At 50.6% G+C, this 18,127-nt stretch overlaps 4 protein-coding genes across 4 annotated transcripts; 3 read left to right on the forward strand and 1 right to left on the reverse strand.

Annotated features, from left to right (window-relative positions):
• Window positions 1–150: 150 nt before the first annotated feature.
• KVR01_007907 (uncharacterized protein) lies at window positions 151–2,136 on the forward strand (the record flags this gene model as incomplete). The annotated part of the gene is made up of 2 exons (XM_044789639.1): window positions 151–672; window positions 775–2,136. 2 exons carry the CDS (start codon window positions 151–153, stop codon window positions 2,134–2,136), a joined length of 1,884 nt encoding a protein of 627 aa, XP_044642885.1.
• Window positions 2,137–5,380: 3,244 nt separating this feature from the next.
• Window positions 5,381–7,746, forward strand: KVR01_007795 (uncharacterized protein; the record flags this gene model as incomplete). Its single annotated transcript, XM_044790435.1, has 4 exons — window positions 5,381–5,485; window positions 5,587–6,092; window positions 6,244–7,439; window positions 7,523–7,746. 4 exons carry the CDS (start codon window positions 5,381–5,383, stop codon window positions 7,744–7,746), a joined length of 2,031 nt encoding a protein of 676 aa, XP_044642773.1.
• A 4,521-nt stretch (window positions 7,747–12,267) lies between these two features.
• Window positions 12,268–13,334, reverse strand: KVR01_007700 (uncharacterized protein; the record flags this gene model as incomplete). The annotated part of the gene is given in 2 exon segments (XM_044781281.1): window positions 12,268–13,304; window positions 13,316–13,334. The coding sequence occupies 2 exon segments, from the start codon at window positions 13,332–13,334 to the stop codon at window positions 12,268–12,270; spliced, it is 1,056 nt and encodes a 351-aa protein (XP_044642678.1).
• A 2,960-nt stretch (window positions 13,335–16,294) lies between these two features.
• On the forward strand, window positions 16,295–17,883 carry KVR01_008088 (uncharacterized protein; the record flags this gene model as incomplete). The annotated part of the gene is made up of 2 exons (XM_044794549.1): window positions 16,295–16,889; window positions 16,994–17,883. 2 exons carry the CDS (start codon window positions 16,295–16,297, stop codon window positions 17,881–17,883), a joined length of 1,485 nt encoding a protein of 494 aa, XP_044643066.1.
• Window positions 17,884–18,127: the final 244 nt, after the last annotated feature.

Genomic DNA, 18,127 nt, shown 5'->3' on the forward strand with positions numbered 1-18,127 from the left:
AGCGAGTAAACTTGATTTCACTCACCAAGTCTTTCCGATCCAGAATTCGGAACCTCTCATCAAGCACCAAACACTGGCACATCACTGCGCCCTATTTCTTCTCGTTCTACTATCCCACGTTCAAACCTACGCCTGACACACCCAGATGACATGAATTCCTCCAAAAGACAGCCCCTTGACCTCATTTCCTCGAACCCATCTCAAAAGAAGGCACGTACCAGAGAGTCCCTCCAAGAAGACCTTCCATTCGGCCGACCCTCTGCGAGCGCCAATACATTCGCCCTTTCCCAAGAAGAGAGCGCCACCACTCGGGCGAAAGACATTCCTGCCGCACACGTGAACTATCTTGAATCCCAATCCTCTGAAATCCATGACTCGGCGAAAGGTATCGCTGCAGAATTTGGGGGGGATGACTTCCTGGAGATCTCTATCGAAGATTTGATTGCAGCCGATATCCCAGGCATCTCAGATCAGCTTCGGAACACCAATGACAACATCAGCACCGAGGTTGAGGTAGTGGTGAATGATACAGTTCTGGACGTCTCTAATAAAGACCTCTCGGTGAAGAACTCCTACTATGAGACTCTGGGAGTCCCGCATACTGCCGAGAACACTCCTGGAGAATGCCTCCTCAATCTCCTGCAAGGAGAGCATAATATCAAGAAGCAAGTGGTCAGCTTCGCTCGCGCATGTATGATCTCGGATAGAGACATTTCCGCCGAACCTACTGACGATTTCCTTAATCAACCTGAACCTACGACATGGGAATCTCAGGACTCGGTCTCAGATGTGCTTTGGGACACCTGGCTGTCCGAGTGCCGAGAACTCGGTGTTCCTGATGATACCCTCAACAATGCTTCCAAGATCTCTGGTCCTGCGAGGGGGAATCTTCACATTATTTGGCACTACCCAACATATAACGTCAGCAGATCTATGTTCGGATTTACCGCGGATCCTAAAAACCCCTGTATCAACTTCCAGAATCGGAAAATTGGCCCAAATCCCCGTGTCTGCACGAACGACATCATCCCAATCCGCGCGAACTACCCGAGATCTCAGTCCAATGGAGTACAATGGACAAGTATCATCCCGAACTCAGCCCAGGTTCTCAGCAGGTCGGCGGACTTGACGATAGGATTGCTTAATATGGCCCGTGTTGCTATTCTTGTGGGTCAAGAGACTTACGAGATCGTCAAGACGAGACTAGAGAGTGACCCTTCCAAGGAAATCCACCAGTTGTACCTGCCTATCAACGTCTTCAACGTCTTTGGGGAAAAGCCGCATGTCTTGGCTATACTATGCAAGGCTACCCAACAGATCGAGAATCTGTTTTTTATCTCATTTCATACCCAGGCTTTCTTCTACATCCACAATCCCCTGATCGGTGTGTACTTCGATTTCATCTGGAATGCTGCCTGCGCAATCGCCAACATCCCTGTCATCAGCCACGATATTTTCTACCAAACAGTGTCATCCAGACAAGTGAGGGATAAGGTCACCGAGAAGTACGGCCAACTCGCCCTTGCTATAATGTATAGAGGCATGGAAAAGAATAACAGAGTATATCTACCGGAGGGCATAGCTGAACAGATCTTTCACCGAACTATCAGCTCCAACATCGACTGGTGGGCCGCGAATTCCCCAAATAAGGGTGCCTTTACAGTGGTCCAGCTCATCCTCAAGCTATTCTCCGACAAAGCCAATTCGACTTCCAGACGTTTAGGTTTCCCGAATCTAGCCAAGGGGCGGGACACCCAACGCGCTGGGGGATGGCAGTCCCTTAAGAAGGCCACCGAGGCCCAGAGGGAATCTGGATTTAACAACCAAAAGAAGGCCCAGGCAGTAGGCCATGTTTCCCAGAGCGCCCAGAAGGTTGCAAGGCTCCAGGCATTTCTCGATACATATCAAGTCCGACAGCTCCTTTCCAAGCCGAAATCGACACTAACATCCAAGGAGTTGAGCACCGTGGAATCTTTACAAGACATTAGCGATTGTGTCCAAACACGGGAGACAACACCAAAGTGCAGGAAGTTCATCAACACCCATGTCATTTTCTGGTTAAAGAAGAACCCTTTTGGGCTTCGTTTCAAAGGTGATAATGCACCAGCAAATGCGCTATCCTTTACTGCTTACTAGACATCTGAACACCCCTGTGTTTGCTTAGATAGTTAGTTAAAGCCAGCCCACAAGAGGTTTGCACATAGTGGCAACTAGCTTATACTCTTTAGCTTACATCTTATATATATATATATATAAGTAGCTCCTTTCTTCTTAGTTCACTATTAAACTAAGATATTAAATAAATAAATTAGAGCTTTAATTAATTTAAGGTGAATTTAAGGTGAATTTATATAATATCCTTATAATAAATTTATTTATTTATAATGAATTTACTATGAATTCACCTACTTATAATATATTTATTTATTTATAATAAATTCACTATTGATGCATCCCACCGTGAATTCACGGTGAATTCACCGTCCCACCGTGAATTCACGGTGAATTCATAGTGCTTACTAATCCACCGTGAATTCACGGTGGATTCACTATATAGGAATGCCTGGTGAATTCACTAGGAATTCACCAGGCCATCAATCTATTTTATTTCCCATTAACTATAAATTCACCTACTTATAATATATTTATTTATTTATAATAAATTCACCATGAATTCACCTACTTATAATAAATTTACTATAAATTCACTTATAAGTAATAGATTTAATGTATAAGGGCTGAGCACCTGGTAAAATCAAAGTTTGCTTTATTGTGGTGCCTTAGTTGCTGCTTCGTTGCGGAGCCTTAGTTGCAAGTGAGCCCCTCGCCGCACAGGCGATTCTAACTGACTGGCACAACACATTATAATATGTACGAAGTACAGTGCAACAACAGCAAGCAAGAGCTCAAGCTCATGCACGTGAAAACGGACCTAGTTACCTAGGTACCTACATTCCAGTTGTTAAAAACGTCACGAGGCCGGGCGTTTCTTCTTTCCCAGAAACAACATCGCCTGACTTCAAATTTCACCATCATTCAAGGGATGAACAGACGGAGATTTATGACCATGAAATCTGCCGCCAATCTGCTCTGGACTAGATTAGAACTTAAGAACCACAATCTTCCAAGACTCGTTATTCAACATGAAATCCCTATATTAAGTCAATTCTGCTCACCTCACCTAGGCATGATATAAAAGGCGGTGCGCATTTCATCTATCCGCTGGGCAGCTCCTACTGCTCATACGTGATGGGATGACTCGCTTATCACGTATTAGCATTCCATGTATCAGCGGAACTATGGCAGAACATGTGCATGCTCTGTAATGGCGCTGTTTCAAACTCAAGTTGCAAGTCATTCTGCACCCCACCTGCCAAAATCCTACCTAGGTAGAAAAGAGTAGCTATGAATGTCACCAGGGCGGGCTTCTGGAATGTTGCGAGGTTTTCTCAGATGTCGATTGGCGAATGGTTGTCCCTGATCATCGATGCTAGAGAATACGAGGAAAGGCACGTTGGATAGTGGGGCTCTAAGCACTTGAGTCCTACCTGGGTACGTAAGTAAGACAGGAGGGTGGCACCAGTCCTTGCGAGCTGTGCCGTCCATGCCTCCGGCAACCTCAGGGAAAGGTTGTGAGCAGGCCCAAGAGCAACAATCAATTCTCTATGAAACTTAGATAATTGTTTAGCTGGATTGATTTTAACATCCCATGTTTTCTTCAGGCTTGAAAGTAACCGGCGAGGGAACGAAATAGCCTTTTTAGAGCTCGAAGCAAGGGCCCACACGATGTGTTACAAATAAGACTATAATGTCTCAGACGGGAGAACATGCTCGTGATTGAGCATAAGGCCCCCACCCCCTTGAGAATATACCCGTTGAACTGACTGAAACTCAACGGTGAAGGCCTTTCCTATTCTAATCATAAAACATTCCTTTGATCTGAGTCCATGCCTGTCTGAAGCGGCTATAGCCGTGGTATTTGCCTACATGGAGGTGCAAAGAAGGCATTCAAGTCCTAGCCAGCCACCTTCGGTAGCATGAAGCTCACCCTGAATTGAGGGTTGTGCCAATCTAGGCCTTGGGGAGGGCTGACATGGCAGACTGTCAGCCACACGAGAGACCGATGGGATGATCAACGGCCCAGCGTCTCCCTGGCGGTTGCCGCGTCAGATCCGATCTGTATGGACTTGACTACGGCTTATTCCATTGATAACAGTCGGAAGCCCTGTGACATGTCGGGCTGTGCCGTGGGATGTTTACTGGAAATTAGACAAGGCAGACTTATGAATTCTGTCAAGTCCCGGTGCGCCGTAGGAGGACGTGTCCATCTTTTACTACTGATCTCGTTGTCTTTCCTCACGCACCACATTGGTGTGTACACGTGGAGCCATGAGGTTCTCCTTGCTTACGCTCGTCCCTACAATTGGGCTTTGCCTTAGCAAGGCGATCGAAGAGAAACTAGATCCACGGCAAAATGGTGCGCAAGAAGACCCCGATTCTATCTGCGTCACGTATTTAACAACTTACTTGGCTACTTTAGAGCCCCGAGACAACACGAAGACAGGTCAGATGCTTCCTATGGCAAACACAAAGGTTTTAATGTCATGACTTACAGTATGGAATGCAGAACTGCCAGACCTACAGCCTCCACTACCAGCTAGATCATACGGTGACGATGCACCTGACCCGTCATATACCTTGCCTCCGTCAAACGGATACGGTGGCCAGCCTCAGCCTCCTCCTTATGGCAACCCACCACCGAATCCATGGGGTCCTCAATATCCACCGCCAAATCCTTGGGGTCCCCAATGGCCACCGACAAACCCATGGGGTCCTCAGTACCCACCGCCAGGAAATCCTTGGGGACCGCAATATCCGCCTGAGCCGCCGCCTGGGTACGGCCAACCACCGGGTCCGCCGCCCTACTCGCCGAATCCGCCGAATCCTGGCCCAACGACCCCCGTCATCCCGCCTATTGATACTGCTGCGAGCAGCGCATCGCCTCCACCGGGACCCTCAGCTTCGCCCAATCCGTCAGGCCCAGGCCTGTATATCGTCAACGTGCAGGCTATCGTACCTGAAATAGTACCACAGCTTGGTCCGGGAAGGCGAAGCAACAGACATCGCAGGGCTCCTATCGACCCCATGATCCACAAAAATATCGGATTTGTTGGAAATAACAATGTGCGCTTCAGTTGTTCGAACGCTGCTCCATATTATATTTTCAATGGCCAGTTGTTGGAGTACGCCTCGGGGTTGCCGCTATCTGTCAATCCTGGAGTGCCGTACATCAACTTCACGATCGCGGCTCAAGGTTCAATATCGACAAGGTTCCAGATCGTTGATGATGTTTTGCATTGGTATAACCCACAGTTTCTCGATGGAGAGTCTATATTCTGCGTGGTGGGACGCGCGATCTTCGCAACCTTCGCCGGGTCCGACAGGCCAACTGGCTGTGTCATTGTCCAACTCGTTCTTCTCAGAGGTCAGTGCCCGCTTTGAACCACGCAATTTCTTTTTGTGACCATTTTTGCTAAATTATGTGCCCCTGTATGAAGTCGACCAATGTAAGAATGGTGTTGTCAGCGAATTGCCTCCAGTAACTCGACTGCCATCAACTACTCCGTTACAAGCGAGCTCATCTTCGCAAGCGGTAACGACCCCGAACGTTGTATCCACCAGCCCAACGCCTGCTGTATCCTCCCCTGCGTCTTCGCAACCACCGGCCTCTTCACCAACAGGGGGTTCTTCCGGTTCTTCCCAAGCAGGGGGTTCTTCCCAAGCAGGGGCTTCCTCACAAGCTCCTGGCTCTTCACAAGCGCCTGGTTCTTCACAAGCACCTGGTTCTTCACAATCACCAGGGGCTTCAGTGTCCCGGATTTCAACTCCGTCAGCTGCGGCTGGTTCCACAGGTGGACTCTCAAGCGTGCAGTCTCCAGCCTCGAGTCCCGCCTCACTCAGGCCGTCCAGTCCATCTTTCCCTCCAGTATCAGGAGGCTCGACTCCCGTTGTGTCCACAGTCCCCAACTCAATCTCGCCACCATCAGTCGGCCCTACAAGCGGACCATCTGGTGCTCAACCTTCAACACCTAGTGCGGCCGCTCCCTCAACGGCGTCTCTCACGCCTCGTTCTCAAGAATCAAGCGGCGCTGGTACTTCACGCGGGTCAACGCCTATAATCCCGACCTCGAATGTGTTGCCATCCTCTGCGTCTGGATTTCTGCCCTCGTCTGGATCGCCTAGCCTGGCTCCATCACCGTCCGCGTCGGGGGCGAATCCTATCCAGACGGTCATTGCAGGAACGCCTTTCAACATACCTTTGACACAGTACCTTAATAACCCGCTTGACGAGATCAACAGTATCACCACAAGCCCCAACACCGCTTTCCTGAATAATTTGGATCCAGTCCTCAAGACCCTCTCGGGAACGGTTCCAGTCACGGTCACCCCGTCGACTCTTGAGGTGACTTTATCCGCCGCTGGGCTGCTGGGAGATGTCTATACGAAGACCTTCCAGGTAGCAATACTTGAGGTGCAACGGATTTACGCTGGGCAGCGTTTCGATATCCTCCTGAATAAATACCTGCAAGACGCGTCAGACGTTCTAATCGGTGTCGTTTCGCTCCCAAACGCAGTTTTCCTGGACGGAATCAACATTCTGGACAAGACCATATCAGGTATTGCCCCGGAATCAGCCGTCGGGGACGTCATCACCGTGACTCTCACGGCACTTAACCTGGCGAATGGCAACTATGTCAGAAGCTTTGTGGTATCGGTCTTGCCATCTCTGACTGTAGTACCCGGCCAGCCTTTTGACATCGACCTGAAAGCATTCCTGAATGACCCAAATGACTTCATCACTGGCTTTTCTACCAGTCCGATTGTTGGATTCTTGGAAGACGGGTTCAATGAAGCTGAGCGGCAAATAATCGGCACAGCCCCAGTCAGTGCAGCCCCAGAAACTATCACCGCCACTCTGACTGTCACGGGCCAGGCTGGGGAGTACACAAGGCTGGTGTCTATTGTGATTGCTCCCCTACAGAAGGTCTTCTCTGGGCAGGCCTTCGAGATACCGTTACAGGACTACCTGGTGAGCGTGGCAGATACGATCACTGGTATTAGCACCAACCCTGAGACATCTTTCCTGGAAAATGTTCTGAACCCCGCCACTAAGCAAATCATCGGCACTGCCCCGCTTGATGCTGCCGCGGGTCTCGTCCAGGTCACTTTGAGCATTACAGGGGTATCTGGCCCGTACACAAAACTGCTCTACATTGTGGTGGTTCCAACCAACATCATTACTATTGGGCAGTCGTTCGTCATTGACTTGTCGCAGTACCTGGCCAACCCGGCGGATACCATCAGTGGTCTCATCTCTCTTCCGGGTCTATTATCGTTCCTCCAGGACGACCTGGACATTGCTCAACGGCGGATTGCTGGTATAGTTCCGCTCACAACGATTCCAGGATCCTTTTCGGTATCTTTGAGTGTGACGAGTCCGCTGGGTGTTGCCTACCTCCAGCTATTCTATGTGATAATTATCCCACAAAGCTCGTCAAGCTCGTCCATTCTATCCAGCACTTCGACAGTGTCGTCTCAGGTTTCGAGCGGATCCACCCCAGTTTTCATCACCACCTTCTCCAGTACATTTTCTCAAACCACCCAAAGCTTGTCCACTCCCTCAGAAACCGATTCAGTCTCTACGACTCCATCCGCGTCCTCTGGGTCAAGCGTCGGGTCATCTGAGACCGAGTCTACTACGCAGCTCTCTACTCCGCCGCTGTCAACTCAAAGCTCTGAGACTCAGTTAAGCAGCGGGTCAACATCAATCTCGGAATCATTGGGCACGACTAGTGCCGGAGGCTCTTCGAGCCTCGCGGAGTCAACAACAGAGTCGGACATGAGCAGTTCCATTTCATCTATCGAGACCTCTCAGGGCAGCATTTCCACCGAGGTGACCTCAACCTCAGGTCCCACGCCAGGCCCAAGTACTACGGTGGCGAGCACCGGCAGTGAAGAAACCTCGTTCTCCACTCCTCTGTCATCCAGCGAGCCTGAGAGCGCGATTACAAGTAGTGTGGCGTCGCCTTCTTCGACAGAAGTTACTAGCACTGCGTTGTCGACTGAGTCTGGCAGTACCACCGGGGAAAGTAGTCCGCCTAGCTCATTTGAAAGCTCACAAACTTCCGCTGCAACCTCAACAGAATACTCCACAAGTGGTCTCGAAAGTACAATTGAGAGCTCGATTACTATTTCCGGCACGAGCAGTAGCGAGGAAGCGACGTCAACACCCACTGGCTCAGACTTCTCCACCAGCACGTCCGAAATCCCAACTCTTAGCAGCCAAGGGAGTACTGAAGGGCCAACATCCATCAGCGAATCATTTAGCTCTTCAGCTGGGTCAGAATCGCTCTCAAGTACTTCCCAAGCAAGTGAGGTGCCGTCGACCTCATCTCCAGTCGATGAGTCGAGCACAACATCGATTGGATTCATTTCTTCCGCGTTTAGTATTACGCCATCTAGTTCGTCATCGATCCAGGAGCTCAGCAGCACCTCTACAGATTCGGCTTCATCTCAGAGTAGTGACACAGCGGCAACTTCGTCGTCAGAGATAGAGGAGAGCACAAGCGAAACCTTCTCCACGTCAGAGGCTAGCACTTCGGAAGCAACGAGCCCGATATCCTCTGCGTCTTCAGAAGAACAATCTAGCAGTGGGAGCAGCGAATCAGAGAGCCTGAGCACCGGCGCCCTTAGTTCGACAAGCGAGATCCTCACTTCTAGTCTGTCTGAAACAAGCCAGACACAATCGAGCTCTCCCGGTGCAACAAGTTCCATACCTGCTAGTTCTGAAGCCTCGTCCCTGACCAGCTCTGCGACCGAGGAGTCGGCATCAAGCTCATTCAGCTCTGCAGCCTCCGAGACCGAGACCACGAGTTCGGTTGAGTTGACCACGTCAATATCATCTGAGGCATCTGAGTCTACGTCAATCGAATCGACGGGACCTACAGAGACCAGCAGCATTGGCCCAAGCTCCACCGAGGCAATACCGTCAGAGTCCACGTTCTCTGCAACAACGTCTATAGGTGAAAGCTCCTCTGCGGAGAGCTCAACGCTTTCAAGCTCACCTGAGCCAACCACGTCCGAGCCTGCCTCCACGTGGCAGTCATCTTCAGAATCCGTATCTTTGGAACCCACGTCAACTGGTGCAACCTCGACCGAGGAGAGTACTTCAGGTGCCACTTCAACAGAGGAGAGCACCACTGGTCCAAGCCCGACGGAGTCCAGCTCTATTGGCGAAAGCTCGACGGCATTGACTACGCAAGAGCCAAGTTCCACCGAACAGAGTACTTCTGCAGAACGCACTTCGTCCGGTGAGAGTACCTCCGAGGAAGCATCAACAGGGTCGAGCTTTTCTCAGTCCACCACAACTGGAGCAAGTTCCACGGAAGGCAGCAGCTCGTTCTCAAGTTCCGAACCGACATCGACTGAGCAGACATCCAGTGAATCTACGCAACTTGAGTCTACTTTCACCGAATCAGCATCCTCCGAGTTGACTTCCTCGGCACAGACATCGATCGAGCCTACATCTTCTGAAATTACATCATCAGAGTCTACAGCTTTTGAGCCAACGTCGACGGCTCTCAGTGGCTCCGAGTCTACATTTGCTAGCCAGACCTCAAGTGAGACGACGTCTTTTGAAGCTTCATCAACAGAGACTTACTCGTCCGAGTCTACTTCTTCCGAACAGACTTCCAGTGAGCCAACCTTAACGTCTTCGGTACAAAGTTCTAGTGAGACTGCGTTGTCCGAGTCGTCATCGACTGAGCCCACATCGACAGAGATTACATCTTCTGAGTCCACATCATTCGGGGCCACCTCCTCCATTGCTAGCTCTGAGAGTTTCACAAGCAGCAGTGAAGATCAGAGCAGTTTCACCACCAGCTTTCAAGACACATCAACTATCTCTTCAGAATCGAGCGCCTCCGAATCCAGCTTTCCTGATACTTCGTCTGATCTGTCTACAAGCAGTGACAGCGTTCTTTCATCAACCGAAAGCTCGTCGCAGCCATTATCTTCCGAATCCACCTCATTTGAGCCTTCCTCATCTGAGGCGACTTCACGCGAACCGAGCTTTACAGGTACTTCTGCTGAGCAGAGCGCCAGCACCATTGACACGAGCACCTTTGCGACAAGTACCTTTGCGACAAGTACCTTTGCGACAAGTACATTCGAGACGAGCACGTTAGCTACGAGCACTCTGGAGCCGAGTTCTGAATCGACCTCTTTCGGAACAAGCTCATCCGAGGACCTGTCCAGTGGCACCAGCACATCATTGGAGACAACAAGCTCTGAAACGGAAACTTCGACTTCCTCTGTGGACAGCAGCAGCCTATCAGAACTGCTCAGTTCTTCTTCCGAAGGGCCTTCGAGTACTGAAAGTGGATTTACGTCGGAGTCAACATCATCTGGAGACGCCACGAGCAGCGTCAGCGAGGCGAGTTCAGAGTCCACATCATCTGAACAGGCCACTAGTACCAGCGAAATCAGCTCTGGATCAACTTCATCAAGCGAGCCAACAAGTAGCGAGCCAACTTCGTCTGGAGAGAGTGCGACTACCAGTGGTATTAGCTCAGAACCAACGTCATCAAGCGAAGCCACAAGCAGTGTCAGTGAGACCAGTTCTGAGTCGACTTCATCGGGAGAGGCCACGAGTACCAGCGATACGATCTCAGAGTCGACTTCGACGGGCCAGCCAACGAGCAGCGAGACATTTTCGTCCGAAGCAACAACAAGTGCCAGTGGTATAAGCTCCGAGTCAACTTCAACGGGCGAAATTACAAGCAGCACCAGCGATACCAGTTCAGAGCCTACATCTTCGACAGAGCAGACCAGTTTTAGCACTTTCGAGTCGACTTCTTCTGAGGGTAGTACGAGTAGTGAGGCCACTTCAAGCTCTGAAGAGCCGACCAGCACCACCAGTTCTGAGCTCATCTCAAGCTCTGCAGAGCCGACTAGCACTAGCGGTACCAGTTCTGAGCCCACCTCTTCAGCAGAGCAGACTAGTAGTAGTACTCTCGAGTCAACGTCTTCTGAGGGTAGTACAAGTAGTGAGGCTACCTCAAGCTCTGAAGAACCTACCAGCACCAGCGGTACCAGTTCTGAGCCCACCTCTTCAACAGAGCAGACTAGTAGTAGTACTCTCGAGTCGACGTCTTCTGAGGGTAGTACAAGTAGTGAGGCCACTTCAAGCTCTGAAGAACCGACCAGCTCTAGCTTTGAGGCAACTTCATCCGTGTCAACCTCATCTGGAGAGCCGACCTCATCTGCACAGACCACGAGCAGTGGCAGCAGCTCAACCGAAGAGCTGACAAGTGCTAGCACTGGGTCAAGCTCGGTGGAGGCTACCAGTACGAGTCTCGGATCTACATCAGAAGAATCTGATAGCACGAGTTCCGAATCCACCCCTGAACTATCCACGAGTACGAGCTTTATTCCGACATCTTCCTCGGAGCCTACTAGTACAACCTTAGAATCGACATCGCAAGAATCAACTAGTACGTCAACAGAAGCATCTCTCAGCAGCACCTCGGAGTCTTCATCGACAGAAGCCCCCACGAGCACAAGTTGGGATGCGACTTCCTCGGAAGCGTCTACAAGCATCACTTCTGAACCAACGTCCTCCGAGGAGCCGACGAGCACTACTTTCGCATCCACATCGCAGGAGTTGACAGGCACGAGCTCTGAATCCACATCTTCGGAAGAACCAACAAGCAGCAGTAGCGGAACAAGTGCTCAGTCAACATCATCCAGCGAGTTCACAAGTAGCACTTCCGAATCATCCCAGACCAGCACCATCCCATCCCAGAGCTCCTCCGAAACGACCACAACAACTTCCAGCACTGAAACGAGCTCAGTCCCACAAACATCTTCCGATTTCACCTCTTCCGAGAGTGGGTCGACTACAAGTTCAAGTACCGCCCAGGAAACGACATCGTCCACCTCCTCCGAGAGTGGGTCGACTACAAATTCAAGTACCGCCCAGGAAACGACATCGTCCACTACTAGTGAGACAACCACGTCAAGTCCCAGTACAACTGAGTCGACAAGCAGCAGCTCCTCAAGCTCAAGTTCCAGTACGGCTGAGTCAACGAGCAGCAGTTCCTCGAGCTCATCCTCGACAGCTGAGACGACAAGCAGTTCGTCAAGCTCGAGTTCCAGTACAGCTGAATCGACGAGCAGTAGTTCTTCAAGCTCATCGTCCACAGCTCAGACAACAAGCAGCTCCTCGAGCTCAAGTTCCAGTACGGCTCTTGAGACAACTAGCAGTAGCTCGTCTTCAAGTTCGAGTTCCAGTACAACTCCCCAGACAACTAGCAGCAGCTCTTCCTCAAGTTCAAGCTCTAGCACCGCTCCTGAGACAACTAGCACCAGCTCTTCTTCAAGTTCGAGTTCCAGTACCGTTCCCTCAACCTCGAGTAGCAGCTCTTCGTCAAGCTCGAGTACAAGTTCAGGACCAACTACGACTAGCAGTAGCTCATCTTCAAGCTCAAGCTCTAGTACGGTTTCTACCACATCTAGTAGTAGTTCCTCTAGTTCAAGCTCAACGGTCTCGAGTACAAGTAGCTCCAGCTCAAGTTCGACCACGGCTCCCACAACAACCAGCAGCAGTAGTTCGTCTACTTCGTCCAGCTCCAGCTCCAGTACGGTTCCTACAACATCCAGCAGCAGTAGTTCGTCTACTTCGTCCAGCTCCAGCTCTAGTACGGTTCCTACAACATCAAGCAGTAGCTCTTCAAGCTCAAGTTCCAGTTCGACAGCTCCATCTACTAGTAGCTCGAGTTCAAGCTCAAGTTCTTCTAGTTCCTCAAGTTCGAGCACGACACCGATCATCACCACCACATCCAGCTCTTCCAGCTCGTCTAGTTCTAGCTCATCTAGTTCGAGTACGGTACCGCGGACAACAAGCTCAAGCTCTTCGTCCAGCTCGAGCTCTTCTACTTCAACCTCAAGTGGCTCGTCCAGCTCAAGCTCGTCCAGTTCAAGTTCCAGTGCCTCATCTACTTCAAGCTCGTCTAGTTCGAGCTCTTCTCGATCTAGCAGCAGTTCTAGCAGCAGTTCTAGCAGTAGTTCTAGCAGCACGAGCACTTCGAGTAGCACGAGCAGTTCCCGAAGTTCGACCAGCTCGAGTAGCTCAAGCAGTTCATCTAGCACGAGGTCGACTACGACGACGACAACATCGAGTTCCAGCTCCAGCTCAAGTTCTAGTTCAAGCTCCAGCTCAACTTCGCGACTCCCGACGGTTACTTCGACATACACGACCGGCACAAGTACATTCACTCGGACAGCATCTGGTACAGCCACAGTCTTCTCCCCATTCCCAACATTCCCATGCGACGAATATGGATACCTCGTCCAGGGTGGCAACGACTTCATCCGGGTCGACATTACTGCCGGCACGTTCTCGACGATTACCACTGACTTGGCGTACCCTGGAGCTACTATCAATGCCATTGGCTACAACCACCTTGACAACTTCATATACGGCGCCGTAGGGCCACAAACGACGGAGAACATTCTTCAGATCTCTCCATCCGGGTCGTCAGTGATCTTGCAGCCGGGACTCTCCGTACCATACCCGCTCAGGGTGGCCGATTTCGACGGTATAGGGAACTACTGGGCGTCATCAGTCGTCCAGGTGGTGAATGGTGTAGGCACAACTTACTGGACGGAGGTCAATCTGGCTCCGAACACAGCCAATTACAGTAGGCAGATCGCTAGTGGCAGTGCAACGTTTCCTGCTAATCTGGGCATGTATGATTGGGTTTATTTGCCGGAAGGAGGTGCCAGCATGGTAGGTCTCGTCACGCAACCACCTTCACCCCCTGCATAAGCGATGAGGAGCGATGACCTTGGATACTAACGCACATCTCTCTTACAGTGGACGATTGCGACTGGCCTGACTATTTCAGGGTTCCAACTCTATCGTTTTGATCTTGGTGACAAGAAATGGTACGCGTCGACTAATTTCGGCCCCCTACTTGGCTTGACCATAAACTCCGGCTTTGGTGCGCTGTACCCAGGCGACGTGGGCTACTTCTACGGGTCAGAAAACGTCGGTGGAAGTATATGGAAGTTCCCATTGCCCGGAAATAACGGCGATAAAGCCGTAAAGGTTGCTCAGGGGCCGGCTTCTAGTCAGAATGACGGCGCTAGGTGTTGGGCGCAGGGGGAGTGATTGTTTGATACCGTCCTGGTTTAAACATTCTCTTCTCGTGGATGGCTTTTATGAATGTTGATGATGCTTTATGAAGCTTACGACCTCATGTTTGGTGGAACTCGGTCGTAAACAGCGGTGGTTGTCAGAGCTGTTGTTGCTGTTTCTTAGCAACTCTGTCCTGAAGTCAACCTGAGAAAGGACATACCTTCAGAGGCCTTAGATAGAGTACCTAGGTAGATGACCTGGAATTTCTCCAGTATGGCAATGACAAATGATTTCATGATGGATAGTCTAGGCTGCGGTCCATAGAAGTGCAGCCAAATTATGTGAAAATCCTCTTTTAATTTTGCTTCTAATACTTGTCTCGATGAGAGCTTACAACCGACGTCACAGTCGGTATTGCATTGCTAAGAGATATCCTAAAACTCTTCCTAGTTTCGTGATCCAATTGACAGTAGCCAGGTATTTACTAGTAGAAAGTAGATGATGGGGTTGAGAAAAAGATCGATAGTGCACAACAGAGGCAAAGTCTGTTAGCTCAATGGGCAGGAAAGAGCAAATGAGAGCGCGTTGCATCTAACGAGTGTCGTCGTCTTTATGTATTTATTTATTACTTGAGTTGATTACACTGGTTCTCGCTTTACAATAGGAAGGCAATGATCACTGATTGGCAAGTACATGCCTAAGTCAGGTATGTAACCTAGAAGGTTTGTCGCCACTAGACCCTCTACTCACTAGAGCATTGCGTGCGGGATGCAAACCGGCTGCCTACTCCCAAGCCAGTATGGGTAGCTTGATGTGACTCTCTCCACTCCCAGGAACGCCCTTGGACTTTTCATGACCACCTCATGAAAGTTCGGAGTGTTCAGACGCCAAAAAGTATTGGCTTGAAGCTCAGTCGAACTCTCTTGCTGCACCTCGGGTGTCTTCTGGGCCATATATTTCTTGGACACAACTTGTGCCTCTGAGATGACAGGTTCCGGAATCCAGATGAATGTCGATTTGTAGTCGTTATCAGTAATGTACACACATATTTCATAACTGTTGTCATTTGAGTCTCAGATGTCCGAGTCTGGGATTCCACATATACTACCACCACATCTTTCAAAGGTTTTTCAATGTCATCATACAGCCTATATAGCTTACGTATGTCTACCATTTTATCATCTAGGAGGATATCTTCTTATTAAAAAATCTTAGAAAAAGATATTTTCATTAATTTAATTAGTACTTCTTATATTATAGGTAAACATTTACATAGGGGTAATAGTATTAGCTAATCTAATAAGGATATAACTATAAAGATAAGTATAAATAGAGATATCGTAATTCCGACGTAGGACGGGTCTGCATAATGCTAGGATCTACCGATAGGTAGGAGGAGGGTTAATGACTCGTTTAACTTCTTCATCAACAATGCATGGCGATTGGTATCTAATGCCTTATCCCGACTCGTTCGAATGTGACCCCGACAAGTCGAACCCCGGGGCCCCGGGATGTTACTCTTAAAGCTGACAAGCCTACTTGCTATCTTATCTCCACCGGGACGGTGATCACCGGGAGCCCCGGCTATCATGTCGCAACGGCGCGGCGGCGATGGGGTTCAAGATGCGGTTTGCCGGCCCTGGGCATAGCAACAGTAATCGGCAATCGCTGGATGTCGGGCTCGTGACTGCTTTCTGTCGCCCGGGGGTCATCTCGCAGGCCTGCCCCCCACGCCCCAATTACCACGCAGGGCATCGTGCATTTGCGGTGGGCCTTCTCGCGTGCCTATCTGGTCTGAATCGTCTCGGATGGATGGGCCCTCTTGTGCGAGACGAATCACACCTCCTGCAATGGTAATAAAGCCCACCCAGCATTGGCTGTCTACCACCTGACTCCACGTTCGAGGTAACATCTCTTTTTTGACAGGCACAGCTTCCAGGGAATTGACATAAGACACTGGTTCCTCGTGACCCATTAGGCAACTTTCATTACATAGGAGGCCAGCCCGCCCCTCACTCAGCCTGACCCGAGTTTTGTCTGGTCGCCCGCCCGACCTGCATCTCCGTCAGGACCGGTCCTCCTCTCTTCACCATGGCTGCACCAGAATCCAAAGGCGACCAAGCGAAAGTCGCAACCATGTCTGAAAATGCGACCGACGTCGTTCGCGTCAGCTCCAACCAGGAGACCCAAGTTATCGATGTGGATACGGCATATTTGACCAGCAGCCGTTTCAACAAAATCTTTCGAAGCGTTCTCTTCCAGATGATCATGTTCGGAGCGCTGTCTTTTGTTGGCCCGGCTATGTCGGACGCGATTTCCAACCTAGGCGGAGGAGGCTTGTCGTCTCCTTACCTCGGGAACCTTGCCAACGCTCTCAACTACGCCGCCGGATGTATGATCACTCTCTTCGGCGGACCGCTGATCAACAAGATTGGAATCAAGTGGAGCTGTATGATTGCTGCTGTGACTTTTCCTCTTGCGGGCTCAGGATATTACACAGCTGCAAGATATGGGACACAGTGGTACCTACTATTTGAAACAATACTTGGTGGATTCACGGGCGGCTTCCTGTACGTGGGAGAGACGACTGCTATGCTGTCATATCCGCCACAGAACGACCGTGGCTTGTACCTTGGCATCTGGTCTGCCATGAGGAGCTCAGGCTCTATCGTTGGTGGTGCCATCAGTAAGCCCTGACTCCCTTTCATGACCCTCTCCCCATTCAGCGCTTCGGAACTTCCAAGAACAAGACTATTCTGAAAAACAAGACGGGTGGCTAATAAGCACTAGACTTTGCTACGAACTATGGTAAGGACTCAGCTGGCGGTATTGCCTGGGCTACCTACTTGGTGTTTGTCGGACTCGAGTGCACTGGTGTTCTTTGGGCTTTCTTGCTGTCTCCTACTAAACAAGTCCGACGCAAGGACGGAACTAAGGTGCCCACAACTGGAACTGTCACTTGGAAAGGCGAATTCGCGGCACTCTGGCTACACGCGCAGCGGAAGAAGACCTGGCTTGTCTTCCTCCCTGCGTTCTACAGCTTTTTCTACGGAGGCACCATGGGGACCTATCTGTCGTTGCACTTCTCCGTGCGTGCCCGCGCTCTATCCACACTCATCGTCCCCATCATCACTATCGTCATGGTGCTTGCGTATGGCAAGATGTTGGACACGAAGCGCTGGTCCCAGGCTGGCCGTGCGTGGACTGCATTTGGTCTGTGGCTGGTACCGCAGATTTGCTGCTTCATCTGGATCGGGATTGAGTATTCGAAATTTGGAACCTCGAGCGGGAACGGCCTTGACTACATCTTGCACGGCAAGCGATGGGCTGAGGCATACCTCCCTTACCTGATCATCTTCACGACTGGTTACTGGACACAATTGTCCCTTTACTGGATCTTGGGTACATTCTCCACGGACGTCAAGTCAAGCGCCAGGACGGGCGGGCTGTTCCGTGCCTTCGAGACGGCGGGTCAGGCCGTTTCATACGCTATCAACTCAAACTACGGCAGCGACCCGCGCATACCATTCTACGTCAACTGCGCGGTCTTGGCGCTGGCCATCCCGTGCATGGTCTTCCTCATCAGAATGGTCCCAGAGGCGCCGGCCGAATTTGATATCGACGCTATCGAGGTGCCCCAGGACGGAGGAGAGACTAGTAGCAAGGCGGTCGAGGCGTGAGTTGGAGCAGGGATTCTGTTATCTTTTAGCCGGCACATTTTGTGATCTTCTGCGTTATTTTCGCCGAGCGTCAAGCCTAATGCATTTCCATTACAGCACAGCTTCCCGGCATGACTCTCGATTTGTAACAATCACCGTGAATGAGTCAGTGGGGCAAGGGAGTCAGGCCAGAGCAGCTAGCCGGTGTCAGTCACTGCGGGCTCTTTGCAAACCAGGCACAAGCCGGATGGGCCACGCAGGCAAC

Source organism: Diaporthe batatas (assembly GCF_019321695.1).
Source record: "Diaporthe batatas strain CRI 302-4 chromosome Unknown Contig00009, whole genome shotgun sequence".
NCBI lineage: Eukaryota > Fungi > Ascomycota > Sordariomycetes > Diaporthales > Diaporthaceae > Diaporthe > Diaporthe batatas.